Source organism: Cervus canadensis, chromosome 26 (assembly GCF_019320065.1).
Source record: "Cervus canadensis isolate Bull #8, Minnesota chromosome 26, ASM1932006v1, whole genome shotgun sequence".
NCBI classification, from domain to species: Eukaryota; Metazoa; Chordata; class Mammalia; order Artiodactyla; family Cervidae; genus Cervus; species Cervus canadensis.
This window is the reverse complement of record NC_057411.1, coordinates 44,489,369-44,517,337: the sequence shown is the minus strand read 5'-3', so window position 1 is coordinate 44,517,337 and position 27,969 is coordinate 44,489,369. Positions and strand designations below refer to the sequence as shown.

Genomic DNA, 27,969 nt, shown 5'->3' with positions numbered 1-27,969 from the left:
GATGTTTCAGTTCACCATGCAAAGAAACTATTTAGATGCCAGTTGCAGCACATTTTGTGGGAAATACAGGGAAATAATAACAAAAAAAGAGTGGTTTCTGTTTTAAGTTAGTTTCTGAACAATTGGGGCTTTAAAATGCTCTGTCCATTCACTTGTGCTTAAATTATGTGTTTAAAGTATTTTATTAAAAGCAGTCTGTCTTGATTGACTTCATAAACCAGTCCATCTCTCTGTCCTCTCTGAGGAAACACATTTGAATGAAAACAGTTGCAAGTGTAGTGTCAGATTCATATACTGGAACGTGACTGATATAGTGGGAAGGGGTTTAATAAATTCTAATATTATTGAAATATTTTAGTCTTTCAAATACTCCATCTATCAGACAACTCTATGAATGTTTTAGAACAGCTAATGAAAACTCTTGGTAATTGAAGGTATTCTGCATATCTCACTAGTAATATACTCTTATGTTTTGATGGTTGTTACTTGACTACCAATGAAAAATAAATAAGAAGAAGATATAGCTTCAGAAAAGAATTCCAATTATCCATTACTAAGTTATTGTTCAGAAAGAGGTTTAATGAGAAACATGTGTGTATTTTGTTTCATTTGTATTTTTGTATGTATTAAAAACTGAAAATCTTTTTATTGTTAGCTTATGCATAGGTTAATGCTGATATAATAGAATATTTACCCCAATCACTAGCAGAATACATGTAGAAATCAGATAATATATTTAGTGAAAACTTATTTCACAACAGTTTCTTCAGAGATGCCAGCTCTACACAGAGAACCTCAGTATGTATTTAATTACTATTTTATTTCAGTGCTAACTAGCAGAAGCACTAACTTTCTGTATTATGAATATTGTTTAATTTTTCTGATTTTTTCAGTTCAAAGACTTAAGTAAAGGAGCAAGCACCTATTCAGACATTAAAGACATTTTAAGGCTGATTCTAAACATTTTATATATGTAATACATGTTGATGATTTCTAGTTCTTTGCACAATACCAGCCAGTTTTGAATTTGGATGACTTTGTAAAAAGTGTTATTTTTGAAATCCAAATTTATAATATATTTTAGAGTAGAAAGTACTTAGGTTAAAGAAGTGACACTAGGAAGTGCATACTCTTATTGAATGTATATTTTAATTTTCCTGATTAAGCTTTTATTTTGATGGGCAGAGTTCCAGAAAAAACTTTTTTTTATATAAAAGCAGTTGGTTTTATTCTGTTTAGTGGATTTAAAATTATTATATAAATATTAGAAGGAAAAAGCTGTAGCTTGATTTGATATTAATAGGTATATTAAGAAATAAGATGAATAAAGGTTTATAGTATACCCTTTGTATAGTTTAATTCATTGTGCCCAGTGATTAATATTTGTATCATTTGCTGAATAATTATAGGCAGCATTATTAAATTTATGGTATAGCAGCACAGGAGGCAAATCTAGTATTTGTTAGTATTCTAGTGAGACGTCTATCCGTTCAGATCGTTAGAGGTGTAATACCTCCTGTCCATCTATTGACATTCTCTTCATGCAAGTTTTCAAGGTCATTACTTTGCAAATACTCATCCATGTTAGTATATTTCATGATCTGGTATGCTGTGTAGTCTGGATGCAACCACTGTGCAGATTTTACTGCTTAAAATAGTGTATCTGTTAGTCAGAGATTCTGCTGATAGAGCTTCTTAAGAGCGTTAGTCAAAATACTTTCAGGAAGCTTGTGGGTACAGTCCAGTAAACAGCGTTCTACTGTGAAAAGGATTTCTAAGTCTTTAGTACAAGAAGTGGGCAGACTTGTGTTTTTAGTTCCATCTTGACTATGCAGCACTTTAAGTAAGGTTAACCAAGGCACCAAGTGTACTTTTACAAGGTCACTGTTGAATCCTCTTGGTGGCTTTGATTCATACCAAAAGCAACTTACCTGTATTTTGTCACCTCATTTATTTTTTTTCTCTAGTTAAATGTCATTTCTTACAGAGGAGCAGTAGTAGCATTTTGCATTTAGGATTAGATTGCTGACAGTTTCCTCCTTAACATTCTTTATTAGTTAGAAATTTATTTTAATGGATTCTTGGTTTTTAAAATTTTTGCAATGTTGATTATTTGAAAATTCTTATATAGTTTTATAGGCTTGTCATTTTGAAAATATACTAGAAGACTTCATATGTTTTTGCTTGTTAGAACTAAAGGTAATATTAATTTGAATTCTGTATTATTTTGTTTCCCAAATAGGAGGAACTCTGATTTATTTTTATGTGTTAATAAGCCTAAAGTTCAAATGTGGAAGTTGAAAATACATTTTAGATACATGAAATAACCCTGAAGTTAATATCATTTGTTGAAGCTGTAACAAGAAAAGTTGTTTGTTTTTTGGTTAGCGTTGTATATTAGTGGCTTATTAGTAATACACAGCTGTTTTTATCTGAGGCACTAGAATGTGTATATTAAAGAAAAACAAGCCAAGAACAACAAATAGTATTTATTTGGAAAGGTATGGATTTAACAAATATTCCCTCAATGCAGGAATACAAGTCTTGAAATTATGTTGTCAGAATTTGAAAGTATGTATTTAGGATGATATTTCTAAAGTTATAGATAGGATAGGGTCTAAATATCAGAATGTAAAGGAAAAAAGCTTCATATTTCTTGATATGAAGTTAAGTTTATTGACCTTGAAGAAAATGGTATTAAATGCCCTTTATTAAGTGCTGCCTAAAAGCTTTAAAAAGTTAACACTGTTGAGGATTGGTTTTTGAAGTAAACATAACTAAAGAGTTTTGTTAGTAAAATGAATGGAGTACTGCCTGTTTATCTAGAGGCTCCTGAAACTATATGACATGCTTCTAGTGTCAACCAGCCCTTTCTCCCCTGCTTAATTTGAGACAGCATTGTAGGACAGTGAATTTTGAATTTAGATTTCTTAATTTTCTAGAACTTAATTTTCTTAATTAAATTTTCTTAAAATTTCTTAAACATTTAGCTTTTTAAGATACTGGCTTTATACAAGTTGTTGGGTGAGTCTTCGTCTGTGACGTTTTGGTTTTTGTATTTGTAGAGCTCTAAGAACACTTCAGTCATTACTCTGTGAGCTTTGAAAGTGTGTATATATGGGAAAGATGACGGGTGATAAACTTCAGTAGCTCTCATTAATGCTAATGGAAGTTCCTTATGTAAATCCTGCAGGTTGGCAGATGGAACAGAACTACATCCAGATAATGGAAAGATTGTAATACAGACCCTACAAAAGTTAGAGTTAAGGGTAAAAGTTGATTGGTTAATCTAGTGGTGTACTTTCTTTCCAGTTGCTAAGTTGAATGGTGTGACTAACGTTCTCCAATTTTAGTGTTTTGCATTGGTATAAAAATTCATATCTATATAACATTTTTTGGTTTGTTTTTGAAGTGAGACTGGTCTTTTGGTATCTAAGATTTTGAGTTTTCCTGATTTGCAAATCATTCAGAAAGATACATTTTTGGTGTGGGAGCTCATTTTGAAGGTGCTGATTGAGATTCTGTCCACCTTTGGAGAAAACAGCATAGTTTTATTAGGAGAAACAGTCTGAAATGTTAAATTACAAAGCATATTGAACTTGGTCTTTAAATTTTGTTGTTTAGTCACTAATTGCATTGATAATAGAGAAAAACGTCTTATAAATTTTTTATCAAGTAAATATTTTGCAAAATGGACAAAAGAATTTTAAAGATTGCCTTTTAGTAATTTAGAATGCTTTTATAATGTTTGTATGGGGAAGAGATTTGTTAAATCATCAAATAGATTTGCTCTATTTTATGAGTGCTTTGAAGCACATATTATAATTAGTTTCATGGAATGCTTTGAACAGATATAAATGCATCATAATAATTTGTGATATCCTGGGTATGTATCCTACATCAGTTCTGAATATGGCTGTGAAAATGTTTATATTTTCTAAGTTAAATTTGAAAACATATAATTTTAAAATTATGTTCACTGTTGTATATAGTAGCTGAACTTCAAATTTAAAACTTCATTCGAATTGAAACCTTGAGACCATTTTTGTAGTCTGTTGGTAACTTGTGAGTTTTATTTAGAACCTGTAGAGTTTAGAAGTTACAGCAAAATTCATTATATGCAATAAGGTAAAGTTCAATTTTAATTTTTAAATTATATATCTTACTCCACATTCAACTGCTTTATTGTTTTAGTCTCTGTATAAGAAAAAACATTTTAAGGTTTAAGTCGTTTGTGAATTAAAACTTTATGTATTTTCTTTTGTTTTGAAGGTGATTATAAATGTGGTTGCATGGAACTGGGGTAAAGTGTAAACCTAAATTCCCCACTATTCATCTCTTTTGACAGCATTATTTCACAATTCCAGTTATGTGAACATGCAGAATAAACATGCACATTAGGTTCAGAGTTTATCACTATGACTTAATGTTCTTTGAAACCGTATTCAGTTGTTATATTGTTCCTGTTTTTCTTATTTTTATATTCCGTTTTATATTCTAGGAAGCTTGAATGTTACTCTTCAAGTCTGGGACATAGGAGGGCAGACAATAGGAGGCAAGATGTTGGATAAATATATCTATGGAGCACAGGTATGAAATTAATTCTATGATTATTCCGATACTGAATATACTCCCCTTACAAGCACATAGGCAGGTACATACACACACACATGCTCTTTCTACCTTGATTTTTATATCGTATGTAGGGAGACTGATTTTACATTTGTGCTAATCCTTTGATTTCATCCTCCCCCAAAGTCGTGTTTAGAATGATTTGGGTCAGGGAACTGGGTAAATCTTAATAGCTTTCATATGCTAGTTGTATACTAATATTACTGTCAGAAGTTTAATATATGTAGTAATAAATGATATTTTGATATTTAGTAACTGTTTTGGCCATATTCACCACTTACAGAATATATGAATAGAATGAAAATTACTAGACAGGAAAATTTAATTTCGTTTTAAATTGTAAGGACAAAAAGCATATATATGTATATATTTTCTGTGCTATGAATTAGTTTATTAAATATTTATAAGTGTTCAAATTTAATAGATATATTGTATCAGAAAACTAAGTATAACTAATTATATATATGAAGCACATACAGTTTTTTAACATGATAGTCGTATGTAGTGTCTTTTCAGAAGAAAGTCTGTGTAGAGAAAAACTACTTGAATAATTATATAACAAAAATTCTTTGGCAACATGAGCTTATATAGATATGTAGATTTTAAAATTAAATTATGCTAATAGAAAATATACATAGTAGTAATTAATGTACTTAATTATTGATATGCTGTTTTTTTTACTTTTTCCTTCACTTTGAGTTAGTTTGTATCTTTCATATCATCATGAGGTATTGGGGGGTAATAGTCATGAGTCTCATTTAGTTCTTTGTTGGAGGTTGATGCTTTAAGTGGAGAATCATAACTTGGTTATGTGGAACTGTGTTGCTCATAAAAAAATGAATCTAGAAAATGAAGGCAGAGTATTAAGCACTCTTCTATATGAAGTTTGATGTTTAACAAATACCATTGCCTTAATTTTGGATGGAAAATAGATTCTGAGTTATTTTCTAAAATATGCAGAGAAGGCTGAGGCTCACATGGTTCTTGATCATGTCTGAAGGCCCTCGAGCTGTGAGTTTGCATTGTTGATATATAGATTAGGCTTTTAGGACTCCTCTTCGCCTTTTCTACATATTCTTTGTCTCCTGAAAGAAGTTTCACCTGTGACCATATGACTTAATATTTTATGCTTGTTCATTTTCCTCTTAAAAAATATGTCTCAAGTTTTTGTGTCTGGCTTTTTTATTGTTGTTTCTTTCTGTTTTAAACTGATTATGTTTAAAGTAGATAGTAAGGTAAAGAAAAATTATTGGGCAGAGGTTTGTGGAAAGCCACAGTCCTTGTTTCATTCACCTAGTTGGTAAAATAGGATTTGAAAATGAGTTTCTTTTCTCTTTGCTCCATTAAAATCTATCTACATGGATACATATTTGATTTTAAAAAATGAGAACTAGATTAGTCAAGCTTCTAATGATATTTGACTCTGAATGTAAAAGAATAACTTTTTATGGTTCATAGATATATCTAGAGTTAGTGGTGAATGGGAAATTTTTAATATATCTCAGAGTAAATAATACAACATTCAATTAATAAATTTTTTTTCATTTAAAAATTAGGGGAATATAATGTGTGTGGATTAGACTCTCTTAATTTTACCTTACTCCACATCACTTAAAAATTTGATATATTTAGTGTTGGTTAAAATTTATCAAATTTGTTATTTGATTTATAGGAATTTAAAGTTTATTAATATTATAAAATTATTATATAAAATTAATATTGGTATGAAATTCACATAGTATAAAAACAAACATTTTCAAAGTGTATAATCAGTGATATTTAGTACATTTACAATGCTGTGTGACCATCCTCTCAAATCTTTATAGTTCTTTACAGTGTGTGTTTTATGCTATTATGTAGCTGCTTAAAGTCAGCAGACATTAATGGGCAAATTTGTAGAAATTTTTAAAACTTCCATTATCTTTGAGAATAGTTGAGTTTAGTAAAAATGTCTGTATTCATTTCTAATGTAATTCGTATTTTGGGAGAAAGCGAATGTCACATGAGATTTCTATTTTGAAGGTAGTTGTTGATTTTCCTTTTTGACAGTGCCTTACATTGTTTATATATTATAATCTCTGTAAAGCATATACCTTGTTTTATTAAAACAATGCAGTAAAGTATTTCTAGGAAGTACATGAACATTTTCATGAAATCATTCCAGGAAAGTAGGAATTCTGACATGATAAAATGAATTGTCATCAATTTTTTCTGCTTTCTAGAGATCCTAAGTTAAATGCTATGTAAAAATGCAATAAAGTACAGTAGTTTCTTTTGTTAAAACATATGTAAACTTTTTTACCCAGACCAGAGAAGCTCTGATTACAGTTCTCTACTATAAATTGGGGGAAATGTTACTTTTAAAAACAATGCTTTCATAAACATTTTAATAGTGTTTAATAATGTTATATAATTATATAACTATTCTTCAAAGTAGATTTGTGTCTAGAATCGTTGTAGATGCTGTATATTGCCCATCTAATGAATACTTCAGATTTTTGTGCACATGCTGTAGGGTAGAAATCTTTGAGAAATGTTTTGACAAGCTGTTTTGAGGACATTGGTATAATGTATTATTTAGGGTTTTGTTCTAGGTTCTGTAACTTATGTAATGTGTATGGAAAGAATTATACATAATTGGGCTATTAAGCTATGAATCTGTTTTTTTTAAAAGCATTTCTTATCATCCAGGAAGAAGTTTGTTTGTAGGCTAGGAATTAACTTATAGTCAAATCAAACTGATTGTTTTACCTTCTTCACTTTTTACTGTCTTTACTTTTTCTCAACCAGTAGCACTGAATTTTAGTGATAGTGTGTTGAATAGTGTTGGTTAAAACAAAATCGAATTGATATCTAAGAAAGAACTCGTGAGGTATTTTGTCAAAAACTAGTTCTAAGAATTGAAGTATGTCCCAGTTAAATTCCCTGATTTTAAATTAACTTAAAATTTTCTAGGAGTTGTCAGAAAGATACTATAGGCTATTTTTCATAGTGGTTGCAAGCAAACACACAGCACATAGTGTTTAGTGCCCTGTAACCTGTGGCTAACAGAGGCTAATAACAAACCTCAGAGAAGGACTGGATGTTTCGTTTTTGTAGCTCTTTCCGCCCTGGAATCTAAGTGGTTTGCAAACACTGCTCTACTGAGTATAAACTCAATGAAGTGTAGTCGTTTGTGAGGTAGAACATAACTGCTATTGTGTGCCGGTGCCCCACGCAGATGAGCTACCTTCTTAAGCACCGACAGAAGGACGTGGTGCTTGTATGACAGCTGGGGGGACAGGCGATCTCCAAGGTGGGCTCCCTGAGACTCTGCTGTCTTGTGCTTTGAATTTTGTTTTAGTTGGATGTTTGCCAGCTTGTAACTGATTATATTTACAGTCCTCTCGCGTTAGTGTTCCGTCTTACAGCTTGTACTTATACAGTAAAATATATGTTGTTATGACTAGTATAATCTATATGATTTAACTCATTTCTATATTTAATTAAAATCTAAAGTAGATTATTTGTTGTACAAATAAGCAAGAAAAAATACCTGTGTTTTGGGAATGAGGAACCTTTCATTAAGTTGTATGTATTGTATCTATTAAATTTTAGAACTAAGTTTTAAAATACCCTTAATACTGGTAAGTGCTGCCACAGTGTCTGTTACTTCAAGACTGCTATTGGTTATTCCTTTGAAAATGGTGTCCATTTGATTTACTGACTAATCATACTTATTTGGTATAGTGATAAGTGAAGCAGATGAAAACAAAGTGCTAGCTAATATTATGTAGTTATCTACTAAAAGTCTTGAGGTTTATAAAGAGAAGAGTTTTTTTTTTTTTTTTTGACAATGGTGAAGTTAAGATAGAGGAAAATAGAGGAAATTTTTATGAAGAGTTTATTAAGATGTAGAAGGATTGCTTAAACTGAAGAGTCTGATTTCTTAAAGTCATGGCAGAAAGATTTGGAAAGAAGAGGAGCATTTGGAGGGTAAATTAGGAAGAGGAAGCACAGGGCAGGATAGGGATGAAGACATACATAGCAGAAGGATCAGTGGTGGATAGATGTTTGATAGAAGAGAGTATCAGGGACATGAGACATGGTGGTGGGTTTAGATGGCTGCAAGGTTGCCAAGAGACAGTTATTTCCAGCAGTTCCCTGGAGATTCTTCTCAGACTTCAGTTGTTGCCGAAATGTGTTGCATTTCTGAGGGAGTTGTACTTTCTGATAGTTTTCTGGAAAAAGGCTGGATTGATTGATGTGGTGAGAGACTCGGGGCTTTGAGGTGCTTGTATTATAGGCTCCCAAAGAGGTGAGTACTTAGAGGTCTGGCTTTGGTGTGCTGAAGCTGGTGGGTAGAAGCTCTGGGAGTCTGTAGCAGCTTGTATGAGTTTTGGCAGTTTGTGTGTTTCAAAGAATTGGTTCATTTCATCTGTGTTTTCAAATTTTTGGCCATGAAGTTGTTCATATTATTCCTTCATTATTCTTTTAATGTCTATGGGAATCAGTCATGACCCCTCATTAATTTGTGTCTCTTTCTCAGTCTCTCTCTCTCTCTTTTTGGTTAGCCTGGCTAGAGGTTATCAGCTTTTGCTTTTGTTAATTTTCTCTATTGTTTTCATCTTTTCAATTTCATTGATCTCTGCTCTAATTTTTATATTTTTTCTTCGGTTTGCACTGTTTAAATTCCTCTTTTCTCTTAGTTTCCTAAAGTGGAAGCTTAGATTTTTGATGTTTCTTCTCGTGATATATATGTCACAAGATATATGTATCACGTTCAGTGCTCTATATTTTCTTCTAAGCACTGTTTTTGCTGTATCTTCAAGTTTTGATAAGTTGTATTTTATGTAAGATATTTTAAGCATCTCCTGGGACTTCTTTTTTTTGACCCATGTGTTATTTAGAAGTATGTTTAATTTCCAAATAATTTGAGTTTTCCCAGCTATCTTTCTATTATTGATTTCTAGTTTAATTCCATTGTAATCTAAGAACATGCTTGGTATGATTTCTATTCTTATAAATTTTGTTAAGTATGTTTTATGGCCTAGAATGTGAATGTTTGATGAATGTTTCATATAAACTTGAGAAGAGTATACATTTTAATGCTGTTGGATGGACTGTTTTATAAATGACGAGATTAGATAAAGCTGATTGTTAGTGTTGTTCAGGTCAACTTTCTGACTTTCTGCTCGCTTGGTGTATCAATGAATGAAAAAGAGGTATTGGTATCTCCAACTGTACTAATGGATCTGTGGGTTTTGAATTCCATACAGTTCTGTCAGTTTTGGCCTCCATATTTTGATATTCTGTTGTTAAGTGTATATACACAAAGGATTATTATGTCTTCTTGGAGAATTAACCCCTTTATCATTACGCCGATCTTTATACCTCATGATTTCCCGTATTCTGAGGTCTGCTTTGTCTGAAATTTATATAGCTACTGCAGCTTTCTTTTTGCTAGTGTTACATGATGTTTCTTTATCCCTTAACTTTTAACCTGTATCTCTATATTTAAAGTGTGTTTCCTGTAGGCAACATACAGTTGAGTCTTGGTTTTTTGGAGTTTGTGTCTTGCAGCTCTTTCAAATGCAGCCTTCTACTCATACTGGAGGCCTTTTGGTGTGTGGTGAAGTATGGAGGAGGGGAAACATTCTCTGCTCTTATGATTAAGTCACAGCCTTGTGTGACTTAAGCGTTTGTGTCCTTGAAAACGTCTTTTAATTGGTAGATTTAGACCGTTCACATTAAAGTGTTGATTGACATAGTTGAGTTCATAGCTTCCATGTTTGTCTTCTGACCTTGTGCTTGTTCCCCTCCCCTCCTTTCTCTTTCTGTCTTTTCTCGTTTTAGTTGAAGCATTTTATCTCTTCTCTTAGCCCATCAATTATACTTAAGCATTCTTTTTAAAGTAATTGCTCTAGAGTTTACATATGCATTTTAAACTAATCTAAGTCCACTTTCATACAATATTACATTGCTTCCTGTGCAGTCCATAAAATATTTCATAGAAGACTATTCTCAGTTCATCTCTCCTGTCCCTGATGACATCAGTGTCTTTCATTTCATATGCTATAATATAATCACTCAATACATTATTACTGTTGTTAAATAGTTACATTTTAGATTAATTAACAATAAGACAAGTAAATGATTTTATTTTACCTTTTCTTGTTCCTTTTCTGATATGCTTCCTTTCTTTATATGGAACTGAGTTTCTGATGTGTATCATTTCCTTCTTCTTGAAGAACCTCTTTTAACATTTCTTCCTAGGCAAGTCTTTTGGCTGTGAATTCTCTCAATTTTTGTCTAAGTCTTTTTTCTTCCTTAGTTATGAAAGATAATCTTATATTTGAAATTTTAGATTTGTCCTTTTTTTCCTTTCAGTGCTTTAAATATTTCACTTCATTCTTCCCTTACTTGTGTGGTTTCAGATGAGAAATTCTGTATAATTCTTATCCTTGTTCTTCTACAGATAGGGTATCCCCTCGTTCCCCTCAGCTTCCACCTTCTACCTTTTCTCAAGATTTTCTCTTTGTTTTTTGTTTTATGGAGTCTTAAGTATATGATGTGCCTAGGTGTAGATATTTTTGTATTTATACAACTTGGTGTTTTCTGAGTTTCTTGGATCTGTGGTTTTGTGTCTAATTAATTTTGGCAATTTCTTGGCTATTATTACTTCAAATATTTCTTAAGTTCCATCTTCTCTTTCTGATATTCTAGTCCCATGTATGATACACATTCAGAGTTGTCCCACAGTTCTTTGATATTCTATTTTCTTCATTCTTTTTTCTCTTTTCATTTTAGTTTTGTTAGTTTCTGTTATGTTCAAATCTGCTGATTCTTTCCCAGGTTGTGTCTAGTCTACTGATGAGCCCATCAGTGGTCTTATTTCTGTTATAGTATTTTTGATATCTGGCATTTCCTTTTAATTATTCTTTAGAGTTTCCATCTCTTTGTGTACTTTACTCACCTGTTCTTTCATGTTTTCTATCTTTTCCATTAGAGTCTTTAAAATATTATTGACAATTATTTTAAATTCCTGGTCTGATCATCCCGAAATCTGTCTCATGTTTGACTCGGGTTCTAATGCTTGCTTTTCTCTTCAAACTGCCTTTTAGTATGCCTTCTAATTTTTTGTTGAAAACTAGATAAGATGTATGGAGTATTCAGTTCAGTTCAGTCGATCAGTCGTGTCTGACTCTTTGCGACCCCATGGACTGCAGCACGCCAAGCTTCCCCGTGCATCACCAACTCCTGGAGCTTCCTCAAACTCATGTCCATCGAGTCAGTGATGCTGTCCAACCATCTCATCCTCTGTCATCCCCTTCTCCTTCTGCCTTCAATCTTTCCCAGCATCAGGGGCTTTTCCAATGAGTCAGTTCTTTGTATCCGGTGGCCAGAGTATTGGAGTTTCAGCTTCAGCATCAGTCCTTCCAATGAATATTCAGGACTGATTTCCTTTAGGATGGACTGGTTGGATCTCCTTGCAGTCCAAGGGACTCTCAAGAGTCTTCTCCAACACCACAGTTCAAAAGTATCAGTTCCTTGGCACTCAGCTTTCTTTATGGTCCAACTCTCACATCCATACATGACTACTGGGAAAATCATAGCTTTGACTAGACAGACCTCTGTAGATAAAGTAATGTCTCTGCTTTTTAATATGCTGTCTAACTTTGTTATACCTTTTCTTCCAAGGAGCAAGCTTCTTTTAATTTCATGGCTGCTGTCATCATCTGCAGTGATTTTGGAGGCCAAGAAAGTAAAGTCTGTCACTGTTTCCATTGTCTCCCCATCTCTTTGCCATGAAGTGATGGGACCGGATGCCATGATCTTCGTTTTTTTGAATGTTGAGTTTTAAGCCAGCTTTTTCACTCTCCTCTTTCACTTTCTTTTTTTTTTTCCTCTTTCACTTTCATCAAGAGGCTCTTTAGTTCCTCTTCATTTTCTGCCATAAGGGTGGTATCATCTGCATATCTGAGGTTATTGATACTTGACCTGGCAATCTTGATTCAGCTTGTGCTTCATTTAGCCCAACATTTTGCATGATGTATTCTGCATATAAGTTAAATAAGCAAGGTGACAATATATAGCCTTGATGTACTCCTTTCCCCATTTGGAACCAGTCTGTTGTTCCATGTCCAGTTCTAACTGTTGCTTCTTGACCTGCATACACATTTCTCAGGAGTCAGGTAAGGTGGTCTGGTATTCCCATCTCTTTCAGAATTTTCCACAGTTTGTTGTGATCCACACAGTCAAAGGCTTTGGCATAGTTAATAAAGCAGAAGTAGGTTTTTTTCTGGAATTCTCTTGCTTTTTCTGTGATCTGACAGATGTTGGCAATTTGATTTCTGGTTCCTCTGCCTTTTCTAAATCCAGCTTGAACATCTGGAAGTTCTCAGTTCACATACTGTTGAAGCCGAGCTTGGAGAATTTTGAGCATTACTTTGCTAGCATGTGAGTTGAGTACAATTGTGTGGTAGTTTGAACGAACATTCTTTGGGATTGCCTTTCTTTGGGATAAGAGTTCAAATAAATAGCCTTTTAGTAATTTGAGGCTTTATCTTAATTTGGCCAGGAGTTGGTCTGTATTGAATGCTTACTGAAGCTTTAAATGCCAGAGACATTAAATTCTTTTAGTGTCCTTTTTTTCCTTCCCCCGTCTTTTTGTACATCTTGAATTCTTCCTTAGTTGGAGTTTGTATCTTGCAGTTCTTTCAGATGTAATCTTCCACTCTTATCCTGGAGCCCTATTGATATGTGGTGAAGTATGGAGGGAGGGAAACATTCTGTACTCTTATGATTAAGTCACAGCCTTGTGTGACTTAAGAATTTGTGTCCTTGGGCTGTGACCTATGAAAAGGTATCTTTTAGCTTTTCTCATTTATGTGAGATAGGTGGGCTAGAAGGGGCTGAAGTTGGAAAGTGCTTGTGCTAGAAGACTCTGATTAAGCTTTTTTCCTGGAGAGTGTGCGTTTTTTGGGACAATGCTCTGGGCATATTTTACAGTGGTTACTTTCTTTTTCCTTCTACCAGAGCTGTGAGGGTATTTTTCTTGATTCTTCACCGGTAGGTAAAACCCATGGAAGTATGAGGGTATCCCAAAAACTATGTCTCCCAGGAGTTTCTGATCCTCAGGCTAGACCATGACCAGCCTTCAGCAGTTTGTCAAAATTACCGTTTAAGTATTTCTACTATTTACTGGTTCTAGTGACTTTTGTTCCAGGTAAGCAGGTTTTTGATGGTGACTCTCTGGATTCACTTCTCTTTCTCCAGATTTCAGGATGTCAGTTTGCCCTACAAACTCAGCTCTCCGTTTTTTCCAAAAAAAGTCTTTGATTTTCTGTTTGTCCAGCTTTTTTCTTAATGTAAGGACAAATGTGATGACTTCCAAACTCTTTACATGTCTGAACTCAAACCTAAAGTCCTAGAACTTCTTTTGCTTTACTGTCTTTGGCTTTCTCATTTTCCTTTCTCAGTTTTTCACCACATTGTTGTAATTCAAAACCGGTGCAGAGTTGTCATGTTAGTAGCAAAGATAAGAGTCATAATTTTTCGTTAGTGACTGAAAAAGGAATATATGAACCGATAGATATTTGGGTTGCTAGATTAATGGAAAGGTGTTTATTTTTCTATCTTTCTTATGAGTCCTGGACCAATTAATAGGTATTGCTGATTGGAGAATATTGGGATACATCAGTTTAGATGAGAAATTGGCAAACTTCCTTAAGGAACTAGATAGAAAATATTTTAGGTTTTACAGGTCAGACTTTCTTTGTTGTGGCTACACAACTCTGCCATCATAGTACAAAAGCAGCCATTGATAAAACTTAAACAAGTGAGTGTGACTATGCTTCAATAAAACTTTATTTGCAAATATAGGCTATGAGCTGAATTTGACCTTGGGGCCATAGTTTACCAACTCCTAGTCTAGATCAGTTATAGTTTTATTCTTTGGCTCTGGTCTAGTACAGATTATCAAAAGATGCTGGCCATGTTTTATTTGCATATATTCTATTATGTTCAGATATTGACCCAGAAGAGTTCTAAAAATGCCCAGGTTTAAGAGGCACCATAGGTCAAAATCACTGCAGATGGTGACTGCAGCCATGAAATTAAAAGATGCTTGCTCCTTGGAAGGAAAGTTGACAAATGTAGTCAGTGTGTTAAAAAGCAGAGACATCACTTTGCTGACAAAGGTCCATACAGTCAAAGCTATGGTTTTTCCAGTAGTCACGTACAGATGTGAGAGTTGGACCGTAAAGAAGGCTGAATACCAAAGAATTGATGCTTTCAAATTGTGGTGTTGGAGAAGACTCTTGAGGGTCCCCTGGACTGCAAGTATATCAAACCAGTCAATTGTAAAGGAAATCAGCCCTGAATATTCGTTGGAAAGACTGATGCTGAAGCTGAAGCTCCCGAAGTTTGGCCACCTAAGGTGAAGAGCATTTCATTGGAAAAGAGCCTGACACTGGGAAAGCTTGGGGACAAGAGGAGAAGGGGGCCACAGAGTATGAGATGGTTAGATGGCATCACCTACTCTATAGACATGAATTTGAGAAAACTCGGGGAGATAGTGAAGGGCAGGGAAGCCTGGTGTGCTTTAGTTCATGGGGTCCCAAAGAGTTGGACTTAGTGACTGTACAACAAATAGGTCAAAGCTCAGTTTATGAGAGTGAAAGCTACCTCAAAGTTACCTTGAAAATGATTCATATTCATTCAGAATAATAATAAAAAAAGTTCCCAGTGATTGTGTAGTATCTTATTTTTAAAATAAGTCTGTTTTTATTACTTCACTTAATCATGACAGGTATTATAAAGGTGGACGACAGAAGCATTCCCCAAGATCAGTAGATGCTAGTAGGGCCAGGACTATAATCCAAAGCTGATCTGACTTCCAGGGCAGAGCTCTTTAAGTATAATACATTGTATCACTCATGTCAACTGAAGGTGGAGTCAGTGGATTGAGTAGTAGCTTTGTTCAGAGGCTGTTTCTGGGACGTTATTTTTAATAAGAAAAGTGGAATTATGCTTATTGTTTCAAATAATTCTGTGCTGAACATTATTTCAAAGCATTTAGGAATATAGAAATAGGTTTGTAAATTAGTAAAATAAATCAGACACATGATTTTGCATAAAGATTATAGAGTCATTAAACTGAAAAAGGATCATAGAGAGTGTTTAGGCAAATAACCTGAGACCCAGAGAAGCTAAGTGACTTGGGGGAGCCAATGTAGTTTAACGAATGAGTATGCAATATATGTAAATTAAGCCTTCATGCTGTATGCCTTACACTTGTACAGTGATGTATGTCAACTATTTGATGATAAAACTGGGGGAAAAAGGAGCACAGTACTGCAAGGTCACAATGGTAGTGAGCTAGGTCTGGATTGGGAGAGTCTGCTGTTAAATTTTTAGGAATTTTTTTGAGCCGATTGTTGAATACATTAGTGATTACAAAATATATGTATATATATATATAAACTCATGAATTATATTAAAAACAAAGATTTATATGATCAAAATGTATCACTTATTGATTATTTTACTATATATTTCTGTTGTTTGTGCCCTTAATGTTATTTATATCTAGTGTATCAAGTGTACCTGTATAGTGGAAATGCTGTGTGGTGATATCCTACCCAGCTCTGTTTGGTGAAGTGACATTGATAGATTTTAAATGACCACAGGAGAGTATGTAACTACATAGTGTAACTACAGAAATTGGCAAATGCTACAAATAACCCTCTCTCATCCTTTCTTCTCCTTACCATGCCTCAAGCTGGTTAATTAATATTTACCAGCATACCATTGCTGATGAGTTTTGTGTTATATACTTGTCTATTTGTCTGGCTTTGTTGCAGGGCTGTGAGTCCTTGAAGCTGGAATTTATGTCCCTAGTACCCAGCACAGTGCCTTGCATATAGCTGACTGACAAATGTTTATAGAGTAAATGAGTGGACTTTATATTCAGTCCTTGATTCAAATTCTGGCTCCCTGTGACCTTGTGTTTATTAGTGAAAATGAGGATAATACCAGTCTTGCATGATTTTTTGTGAGGAGGAATGAAAAGATCCAGATATCTTTCTGGTACATAATAGGTGTAAGAAGTTGTCAACATTTATGATTATAACTTAAGAAGAAGGAGACATAAATGCCATTAGGGCCCAGACTTATATATGCAGAGCTTTGTATTAAGTGTTTGACCACAAATTGGATGAGAATCAAGAATGTAGCAGTGTTATTTTTGTGTGTGTACATACTTCTTCTCCTTCCCACACAAAATAATGGGATGTATTAAAAGGAATATGATATATAAGAGACAGGAAGCAATCCCTCTGTTATATTTGGCTTTGTTCAGACTCTTATTACAGTACCATGTCCAGTTTTACATTGCTCATTTTAAAGAGGATGTCAAAAAACTATATGTAGCATGCCTTGGGAAGAACCAACAACTATGATTAAAAGGATAGAAAATAGGCCCTTTGAGGCAAGTTTAAGGAATTGAGTTTGTTTATTCTGGAAAGAAGATGGTGAAGGAGTTACTTAACTATCTTCAAGTACATGAAGGGTTATTATAAGGAGGATACTGTCATGTTGTTCTCCTAATGCACAGAGGACCGAAAGAGGAAATCGACTTATTTCATTTAAAGAAAATTGTGTTAAACGCTGAAATTGACTATCAAGGGATGTCATGGGATCTCCATTTTTGAAAATATTTTAAAAGAGCAGCAGCAGATGGTTATTTATTAAAAGGTTTAAAAGTTTGACCTCATGAAAGTGACAGGCAGAATTGTAGACCTTGCAGTTTTTTCTACCTCTATAATAAGATTTTCTTAACATTTATTGAAACTTATCAAGCATATCCCAGATATCTTATTGGGAACCCACTTACAATTTGATATAATCATTCTTTATCTTGCTTTGTATCTTAACATCTTGAATGAAAACATTCAGTGTTATCTGTCTGCTAATAACAGAATTAAAGTCAGATACAAACAGTCCTTGCTTGTATTTTTTATACTCAACGTATCTATTACTTATAAATATTTAATATTAATATTTTTTAAAGTAGTATATTACAAATGTTCTGTAACTCTTTTGTGACAGGGAGTCCTCTTGGTATATGATGTTACAAATTATCAAAGCTTTGAGAATTTAGAAGATTGGTATTCTGTGGTGAAGAAAGTGAGTGAGGAGTCAGAAACTCAGCCCCTGGTTGCCTTGGTGGGCAATAAAAGTAAGTTATAAATATTTATTTATATGTAGTAAATTTGTTTGCTTATCCTATAGTTTTTATCCCTAAAAGAAATGATGTTTGGAAACGCGAGTAGCTTTTTTGGAAAAGCAGCTTTTCTGGAGTGAGCACGTTGAGAAAATTCATAAAGATGTGTACAGTCTTTTCAGTAACAGTTTTGATGCTTGACCTGTCGTAACTGCTCTGCTGCTTTGGCCGGTTCCTTGTTAAGGTAAGTTGTGTTCTGACAGTGTGTGTAAATTGGCTTCCTGTGGTCTAAGGATGCAGCGTGGACTATTAAGAACAGCAGCACAGCTGCAGATTTTTATGATATTGCACTGCAGCTTTAGTTCTGCCCCAGAGATTTTGAGAGATACATTTCATTGAATGGTACCCTGTTCCGGGGAAGGACGCAGTGTTTGCATGGAATTCTGTGTGTATTATTCCTTGCCCTCATCGCTCACAGACTTTCTTTTTCTAAATTTTTGAGGTTTGTTTTTACATTATGACTTTTTTTTTTCTTGAGAAAGTATATTATTGTGGGGAAGGAGTGGTGCTTTGTAGAAATGATGGTTAATTTTTGAAATCTGTCTCTTGGGCTATGATATACAGCATGTAAGAATTATAAGACTGAATTCAGTACAGGATTGTTACTTGGTTCGTAGTCCTGCAGTGCATTTACCCTGGAAAAGGAGACCTTAATAAGAGTTTTCAAATAGATATGATATGACCCAATCTTCTACAACTTATTTGAGGTCAGAGAAAAAGAAAATGAATTTAAATTATACCATGGAGGATTCAGGTCAGAAACTGTTTCCTGACTAGAAGTGTTGTTAAATCAGTACCCGAGTATACTACCAAGAGAATTATCTCCTCCAGAAGTTTTAAAAAATATAGTGCATTTTTGGGGGGGCTTATAATTGTTTGGGAAATAGTACTTCCTGAAAGACCAAACCATGGTTTCTTCATTATGTGGTTTTGCACACTTAGATGAACATTTAATAAATCAAGCCTTGCTTTAAAACCATTACAATACAGGTGTGAATATAATTTCTCTGAAGAGTTAAAAATATAAATTTTATACTGCTTTCTAGAAACAGTATAACATATCACAAAATGGATGAAAACAGTTTTTATTAAGCTTTAATTAAATTTTGCTCATTTATTTTATAGATCTAACTAAGTGAATCAGATGATTTTCAACTCATTGAAAACTCATTTTACAAATCATAAGTTTTGATGAGTTTAGGTTCTATTTCTGAGTACAGCTTTTCATTTTAGAAGATCATTTGTTAGTCATTTGTCATGTCACCAAAGCATTGGCATATATTATAGTTAAATTTGTGCTTTATTGGAGGTTTCCTGTCACCTTTTGGGAAATTACAGAGTAGGGAAGTGATGGGAGTTGGGATTTGTTTTCATTTTTTCAGGACATAATCTAACTACATCTGGAGTAATGGTGTGGTGGTGCACAATTATATACAGTATGTTATGTGTTTATGCTATCCTTTGAGGCCTCCATCACTGGTTCGTAGACTAGATGGGCTTTGTTCGTCAGACTAGATGGGCTATTGGACTATGCTGGTGATGCCATTCTGAGTTTTAAAAACAAACATTTACGTAAGTTATATGAACTTATGCAAAAAACTGTTACAGTGTTACGTCTGAGATTTAAGAGCATGAAAATCAAAAGAATTTTTTTACTTTTGGCTTAATCCTTTTCTTGTACTTATATTACTAATACTCTGTTTAAGAATGAGATCATGTAATAGAGTATTCAGTCACACAGAATATTATATATATATAAAATTAAGTGATTAGAGATGAACATTTATCTGGATATTGTTTGCTATTATCTGTCACTGGCTCAGTTTCATATGATCAACATGTTCATGTAGTGAATGATCTTACAATTTGTTTCTAAGAGGTAAGGCATTACATTATAGTAGTATTTTCTTTTTGGGGAGGTATAATTATATTAAAAAGCAAAGATTTTTTTTAATCAATGCTATGCTAGTTAAAGAGATTTTATTAAGAGTTTCTATATCAAAGGCCTCATGAACATTGGAAATCTTCCAAGCCAAGGAAGCAGCTCCCAGATTCATAGAATGTTCCAGATGATAAGACACTTGCAGTTGTTCTGTCCCACATTTTTCATTCATCACATGAGTGTCATATTTGTTCAATCTATTGCTTTTTTCTCCTCTTTTTCTTCCTTGGTTAATTGATTGCTTATTATTCCATTTTATCTCACTTATTAACTTGTTATACATATTCTATATTCATGTATTATATTTTTAGTTGTTTCTTTAGAATTTTGGACTGGGTGGCCTATCCCTTCTCCAGGGGATCTTCCTGACCCAGGAATCAAACTGGGGTCTCCTGCACTGCAGGCGGATTCTTTACCAACTGAGCTATCAGGGAAGCCCAGAATATTCAATATATATCCTTGATTACTCTACCTTCAAATAATAGTATCCCTCTTCATGTGTAGTATTGTTTAATCTTCCCCAATCCTTTGTGTTATTATTGTCAGACATATTTTTAAATGTTCTGCAAACAACTTTTGCTTTAAATAATCATTTAGCTTTCAGAACAATTACAAATAAGAAAAAGGTGCACTTTATTTGCGCTTCCCAGGTGGCACTAGTGGTAAGGAACCCGCTTGGCAATGCAGGAGACGAAAGAGGTACAGGTTCAATCCCTGGGTAGGGAAGATCCCCTGGAGGAGGGCAGTGCAGCCCACCGCAGTATTCTTGCTTAGAGAATCCCATGGACAGAGGAGCCTGGCAGGCTACAGTCTATAGGTTGCACAGAGTCAGACACAACTGAAGCAGCTTAGCACACACAGCGCACACACGTTTTATTTTACCTTTACGTATTACATTGCCAGCACTTTTGTTTATCTGTATACATCCAAGAGTCTGATAGCAGATTCTTTCTCTTTGAAGAACTTCCTTTAACATTTCTTTTAGAGTAGATCTATTGGCATTGAATTTCCTCAGTTAAAAGCAAAAGCTGTAGATACTGAAAGCAAAGCAAAAGAAATACGGTAGGAAGACATTTGAAGCTGAATAGTTCTCGTACTATGTGTTGGGTAGGGCAGTTCATTCAGCAGACATTCTCGAGTGCCAGCTATGTGTATTCAGGTAGCCATTATTATTTTGCACAAAAGTAGAACCCAAGAGAATGCTTAAGCAGTGTTTGGGACCGGCTAACCTGGGTCTTAATTATATTCTTTTTCTATACCATCTTCAAGTTTTCTAGAAATTTGACCTTCTTTTGCTTTGTTTGGTTGTTGGGATTAATAAATACAATTATGTTTAAATTTCCATGGAAGGCCTTACTTTTCCCTAGTGAGATTAAAAAAAATCGTTTGGAAGTAGTAACTTTCAGAATGGGAAAGAGGGTAAGTCATCTACTTATTCTGTGTGTTTTATGGAAGTTCGGTTGAAGTTTGATGATGTTTGCAGCTGCAAGTGCAGTGAGATGTCTCATAGGCTACAATGAGTATAGCCACATAAGCACCTGGAAGCAATTATATTACCATCTAGGATAACTTCTACGATTTGGGGAGCCAAATGCACCAGGCCTAGACCCTGGTTTCCTGGCCTTGAAGGTCTTGCTGTCCCGGCATCGGGGCGCTCTCATTTGACCAGAGCCTGTACTGCAAAGCCTAGGGATTTTCAGTTTATCTCCACTTACTACAAGCTTGTTACAAGTGGACCCGACCATCTTTCATGTGAACTGTGGCACTAGCTTCCTAACTGTTCTTCCTGCTCCTAGCTTTGTTCTCCTACAGTCCAGCTCCCAAACAGCAAATCATGTTATATGACTTTCCTGCTTAAAGTCCTCTAGTGCCTTCTCATCACACTTAGAATGAGATCCAAGCTCCTTACCCGGTTTCTCAAGCACAAGGTAATCTGGCTCCTACTTACCTCTCAGACTCATTTTCTACTAAATGCTCCCTTGTCCACTGTATGTGTAAGGCACATTTGTCTTTTTTTCTGTTCCTATAACATTCCAAGTTAATTTGGACTTTAGGGTTTCTTCTGCTTGATGGACTTTTCCTCTGGCCTTTGCTTGGCTGGCTGCATTTTGTCATTTGTAACTCATCTTAAATGTCATCACCTCAGAGTTGCCTTCCTCCACCAATGAAATCTAAAGGATGTTCTGTTTCAGTTATCTGCCTAGTCTCATTGTCATCTGGTATCATTTCTCGTTTGTTTCTTGTCTGTCTAAACTCTGTGAAAGCTAAGGATCCCATCACTTACAACAGTGCCTGAATGAATGAATACTGAATGAATGAATAAAAGCCTTTTCATGAAGACTCTGTTGAAATTAGAAGTGTTTATGGCCCGGGATATGTTATTCAGGGAAAATGGTTTCTTAATGAGGAAAAATACATATGTAGATACAGGGAATCTGTTAGATGGCCTTCAGACCCAACTGCCCTACTGAATTCCACTCTGGTAAATAATATCAGAGTTTCTTAGGAAACACATCGAGGTTATATTATGCTGGATCATGTTTGAGATAAAATATCATAGATTTTCTGTCATGATTTTAGATTAAATAAATGTTAAAAAATTCAGATTTTTGCTTCATTTTTTAAACTTTTACATATTGGTAGAACTGTACACTTTGAACTTTTAATTTATAGATTAAAAATTTGTGTGTTTAATTTAAAAATCATAATCTGCACTCAAATACAATTTTAGTTTTTCTTTTAGTGTTTCAGGGAAGGTTCAAATTAAAATGAAATGAACATCAGGAATATTAATTTTTTTAAAGATAAATTTTATATTCAATCCATGTTTTATAACCACATGACATTTTAATTTGTCATTTTCTTATTTTCTATCTCTAAGCTGTTATGTTTTCCTACTATCTGATCCATCACCTCATTTCTCCCTTGACTAGCTAACATTCTCGGTTGGATAGATTGTAAACAGAAATTAACAGGGTTGCATAGGAGCTGCCCCCTTCCTGATTTATAGCTTCTTAGTTAGTGGAGGGGTGGTGGCTATCAGTAACTTGTATTGGGAGTAGGAATTATCACGCTCCAGTATAGAGTGAATGGATGAATGATTTCTACTCTTAAAGATATTAAACAGATCCTTTCCCAAATAAAGACTAATAACTCAGATTTTTAAACAATCTTCATGACAGATGAGGGCATAGAGAAGAGTGCATCTACACTAATTAACAATGTTGAGTGTATATTCTTCTTAACAGTGATTGATTGTTCTTGGAGTACTATCTCTGCCCAGGAAGTGATGTTTTACACTGTGAGGTTCAAAGGTTACATTTTAATGTACCCTGTAAGTTGTGTTCCCTGAACTCCATGGAAATGTATTAGTAAAACAAGTAAATTTTAAGTTGAAAATTTTGCTGATCTTCTCAATAAAATTATCACAAGGCTTTTAGAGACTATTCTTTATTCTTAGTAATAGAGGAGCATAAGAGAAGGTTATAAGTCCAGTTCTAAACTTCATGGGAATTTACATGAAAATAGTTGACTATACTGTGACTCTTTTGAGTCTTCAGAAATGTTCTTATTTTATCTGGAGAATGGAAATGTGAAACTATGAAGTAAGTAACATTTACTTTGATTCCTGTTTTGAAGGATTAATATTAACTTCTATAAAAATTGTCATCTATAATAGTATAACAAAGTGAACAAATGAGTCATTATTACAAATTTGTATAAGAGTTTACAATTTATAAAGCATAAACAAAAGCTCTTTTGAGGATTTGAAAAGTTCATTCTGTTTATACAATCTAAATTAAAAGTCTGCTCTTTATCCATTAATACTTTGGTTCTTTTTGTTCCAGTAATAGTAACCCCAAGGTATCAGATCCAAGTGTCTTTTTCAGATGGATCTAACATTTCTGTTTCTGTGGCTTTATATGTATATTGCCTTTTCCTCTGTTTACATGTAAATTTGTTAAATAGAGCTATGATTATGTACTTACTGGAGGAGGATGATAGTGTCTTATTCTGACACTGGTAGCATCAGTATTCTGTGTATTGAGAGTTTTTTTTTTTTTCCATTTGTTTTTATTAGTTGGAGGCTAATTACTTTACAGTGTTGTAGTGGTTTTTGCCATACATTGACATGAATCAGCCATGGATTTACATGTGTTCCCCATCCTGGTCCCCCCTCCCACCTCCCTCCCCTTCCCATCCCTCTGGGTCTTCCCAGTGCACCAGCCCTGAGCACTTGTCTCATGCATCCAACCTGGGCTGGTGATCTGTTTCACCCTTGATAGTATACTTGTTTCAATGCTGTTCTCTCAGAACATCCCACCCTTGCCTTCTCCCACAGAGTCTAAAAGTCTGTTCTGTACATCTGTGTCTCTTTTTCTGTTTTGCACATAGGGTTATCATTACATCTTTTTAAAGAGTGAGAGTATTTTAATATAAACACTTATAGCTTTCCTTTATGTGATACTTCACACTACTACTGTACTTTTAAGAACATTTTGATAATATTTCAAGTTTAATTGATAGAGTAGTTTCCTCAAATAAATGCATAAGCTTGAATTCAGACTGGTATTGTGACTGATATATTGGGGGGCAGAAAATGTCATATGAGTGCTTTTTCATAATACTCACAAGAAACATTTTTCACTTGACAGTTGTTACAGTTATTATGTCATTTCATACTTACTTTTTTTTTTAGATGGCCTGCTTTAAACCATTTTGGCAGTATGATGGTTTACTTGGGAAGTTTAAGGACTTTGTGGTTTTGTTTTTTTCTTTTTTTTTAATTGGAGGATAATTGCTTTACAGTATTGTGTTGGCCTCTGCCTTATGTGGTTTTGTATTGTTTGGGAGAAGCTGTGTAAGGATTTTGGGCATAGCCATCTGTTTATATAATTTCTGTCTATCTTTCATTGTCATTATATAGAAAGTTTGTTAAATGGTGAAGAAAGCATAATCCATCTTTTGTTTCTTTTATGATGAATCTTTGAATTTAATTTTTAGAAGAAAATTTAATTACTAAAATTAAATTAAGTATTAAATAAAAGAATGCAGCTATAAAAACAGATTTTTTTTGTAAAAAGGAGATTTGAGATTTTCATCAATGTAATTTAGGCCCCCTTAATAATTTGCTTTACATTTGCAGTGATTATGTAATAAACCCAATGTACATTAAAAGAATACAGAGTGGGGATCAGAAAACTTTGTTCTGCTGCTATCACTGTCTTCTAACTTCATTCCCTTGGCAATTTATTCACTTATGATGATCCTCATGTACTAGATGAGGGGATTGTACCAGACAATCATAAGCACCTTCTATTCCTAAAATATGATGACCCTAACTGTATTTAGATGATACGTCTGATTAATTGAACATATTTGTTGCCATACAATTTTAAGAGAGTTTAACTTTACATGTAATTGAAATCCTGTCTTATCCTTGGAGAGATGATTTTTTAGGCTCATTTTATCATTCAATTATTAAGTATCCATTTTCCATATACATGAATAGATACATATACCTAAAACAACAGTAACGATAAATCTTAGTGTTGAATTCTTAGCTGTCTCTTTTGTTCCATTGATCTATGTGTCTGTTTTTGTGCTAGTACCATGCTGTTTTGATTACTATAGCTTTGTAGTATAATCTGAAGCCAGGGAGCTTGATTTAAAGAAGCATTTCTTTTTAACTGAAATTTGTTCTTGAGTTTAGAATTTAGTTAGTTTTCATTTTCTGTAACATTTTCTAAAATTTCATATGAATGTCTAGTTTCTGCAGTAAGTAAAGCAATTCAGCAGTTATTTTCTTTGTCTGCTTTCTTATATCTTTTCTTATTCATTTATTTCATTCATTCAGCAAATTGTCATTGAGCCTATACCTGTCTAGGTGTTCCAGTAGAGGAAGATAGGCAATAAATAAATAAGTAAAATACATAATATATTAAATGGCATTGTGTTGTGTAGATACATAGAGCAGGAAAGGAGAAAAGGGAATTCTTAGAAGAGAGTGTTAAGATTTTGAATATGGTAGTCAGGGAAAGTCTGAGAAGATGACATTTGAGCAGAGGCATAGCAGAGATGAGAGAGAGTGCCACATAGATCCCTGGCAGAAGAGTTATCCAGGTAAAGGGAAAGAGTAGGTGCAAAGGCCTTCCTGAAGTATTTGGTTGTTGCTTTTTCTCTTAGAAACTGTGAGGAGGCATGCATGTGTGTACATGGGGGAGAGAAGGAGAAGGAGACAGGGAGGCGGGGAGAGTTGGTAGCTGTGTGTGTAGCTGTGTATGAGGAACGGTAACTGAAAGACTAGCATAGGATTGAAGTGCGCTAATAGAGAAGGGGTGGACAGATCAGGAAAGACTTTTGGCCGTTGTAAGGACTCTGACTGTTATTTGCATGAGATGAAAAGCCACTGAGGGGTTTGAGGCGATTGAAGTGATTCAACTTGAAAGGATCACTACAATTCCTGTTTTGAGAATATACCATAGTGGGTGAAAGTGGAAGCAAGGTAAATAGAAACTTTTTGACAATCCAGGTGAGGAGGAGTGATAATGGTGAAGTCCCAGGTGGCCCTAGTGGTAAAGAAGCCACTTGCCAATGCAGGAGACCTCAAGGGCACAGGTTTAGTCTCTGGGTCAAGAAGATCCCCTGGAGGAGGGCATGGCAACCTACTTCATCATTCTTGCCTGGAGAATCGCATGGACAGAAGAGCCTGACAGGCTACAGTCCATAGGGTCACAAAGAGTTGGACATGACTAAAGTGACTTTAGCATCCATGAGAAGTGGTTGACTTCTGGATAGATTTGGAAGATATTGATGGATATTTTCGTAGATTGGTTATGGAGTAGAGGGGAGAAGAAGCCATATAATGCCAAAATTTTTGGTCTTAGCATCTGGAAGGTTAAAGTTCAGTTTACTGAGATGAGGAAGAGTGTTGGATGAGCATATTTGGAGAAGATTGGTTTTGGACATGTTAGGTTTGATGTACTTATTAAGCCTCTTTGTAGAGATGTTTAGGAGTTAGATATATGAGTCTATCATTCAGTAACAAGATGAAGACTAGAGATAAAAGTCTGGGAGTCAGCACCATATTGATGATATTTAAGTCTGTGAGACTGGATGAACTTTACATAGAATGAGTATAAAAAGAAAAGAGGTCAAAAGATTAGTTCTTGAGGTAAGTCATGTTTTGAAGTTGGGAAAGTGAAGAGAGATTAGCAAGGGAATTAAAGTGTGGCCATTAAAGGTAGGAGGAAGATCAGGAGAGTGAAGTGTCCTGGGAGCCAAATGTACAGGATTTTTAAGGAGAGAGGAGTGATGAGCAGAGCAGGTCTGAGGATGGCTGGATTAAGCATTGCAGAGGCAGCTGGTGCTGACCTCGGCAAGCAGGTTCACTGGAGTTGTGGGACTGAAAGCTGAGTGGAATGAGTTCCAGAGAGAAGGGAAGGAAATGAATTGTAGACAGTGAATGGAGGCAACCTGTATATGTAATGCCCCTGAGCGAGGGAGTCGGTGAATGGGGTAGCAGTGGGAGGGAATGTGAGTGAAGACTCACATTAAAGGAGGGAAGGTAGTACAGTATGCTTTATGCTCGTTGGAAAAGAGAGAGACAGACGTGGAGGGAGGGAGCTGTGTAAACACCTGATGATATAAAATGAATGTTTAAATTTTTTAAAAAACGCCTTCTGATTTTAGATATAGTTTTAAATGTCATCTCCTTACTCTTCAGTTTGTTGTATTGATTCTCATTAAGTGAAAAAGTAGAACATGAAGGGTGTGTGTGAGAACTTTCCCAGTTCTCTTTATAGAGGGTTGAGGGAAATAGATAGAAAAGGACTAGGTAGAACAGAATACTGGATAGTTTCTCCCTTGATTTTAATACTTATTAGTGGTTTTTTGCTTTTTAAACTGTGCCATTTTTCTGAAAAAGTATCACCTTCTTTTAGAGCAAAGTTTGTTTAGTTTTTCCCTTTGGAATCATGCAGGTGTTCTGTGACTAAAGCTCCATGAAGGCACAGACTGTCTTGTTCACTGCCGTCTCTCTAGGATCCAGTTCAATCCCTGGCCACAGGAAGTGCTCAATAAATACTAATACTTGTTATGAATGACTGCAAAATTATTAATTCTCAAC

The 27,969-nt window shown here is 34.5% G+C and overlaps 1 protein-coding gene across 2 annotated transcripts in view; it reads left to right on the top strand.

Moving 5' to 3' along the window:
- The window catches only part of RAB28 (RAB28, member RAS oncogene family), an 88,528-nt gene that overhangs the window by 5,481 nt on the left and 55,078 nt on the right, over nt 1-27,969 (top strand). For both annotated transcript variants that reach the window (XM_043447801.1, XM_043447802.1), the window contains exons 3-4: nt 4,502-4,590; nt 17,725-17,854. In XM_043447801.1, the coding sequence (XP_043303736.1) occupies nt 4,502-4,590; nt 17,725-17,854 (219 nt within the window). The remainder of the gene's footprint in view (nt 1-4,501; nt 4,591-17,724; nt 17,855-27,969) is intronic.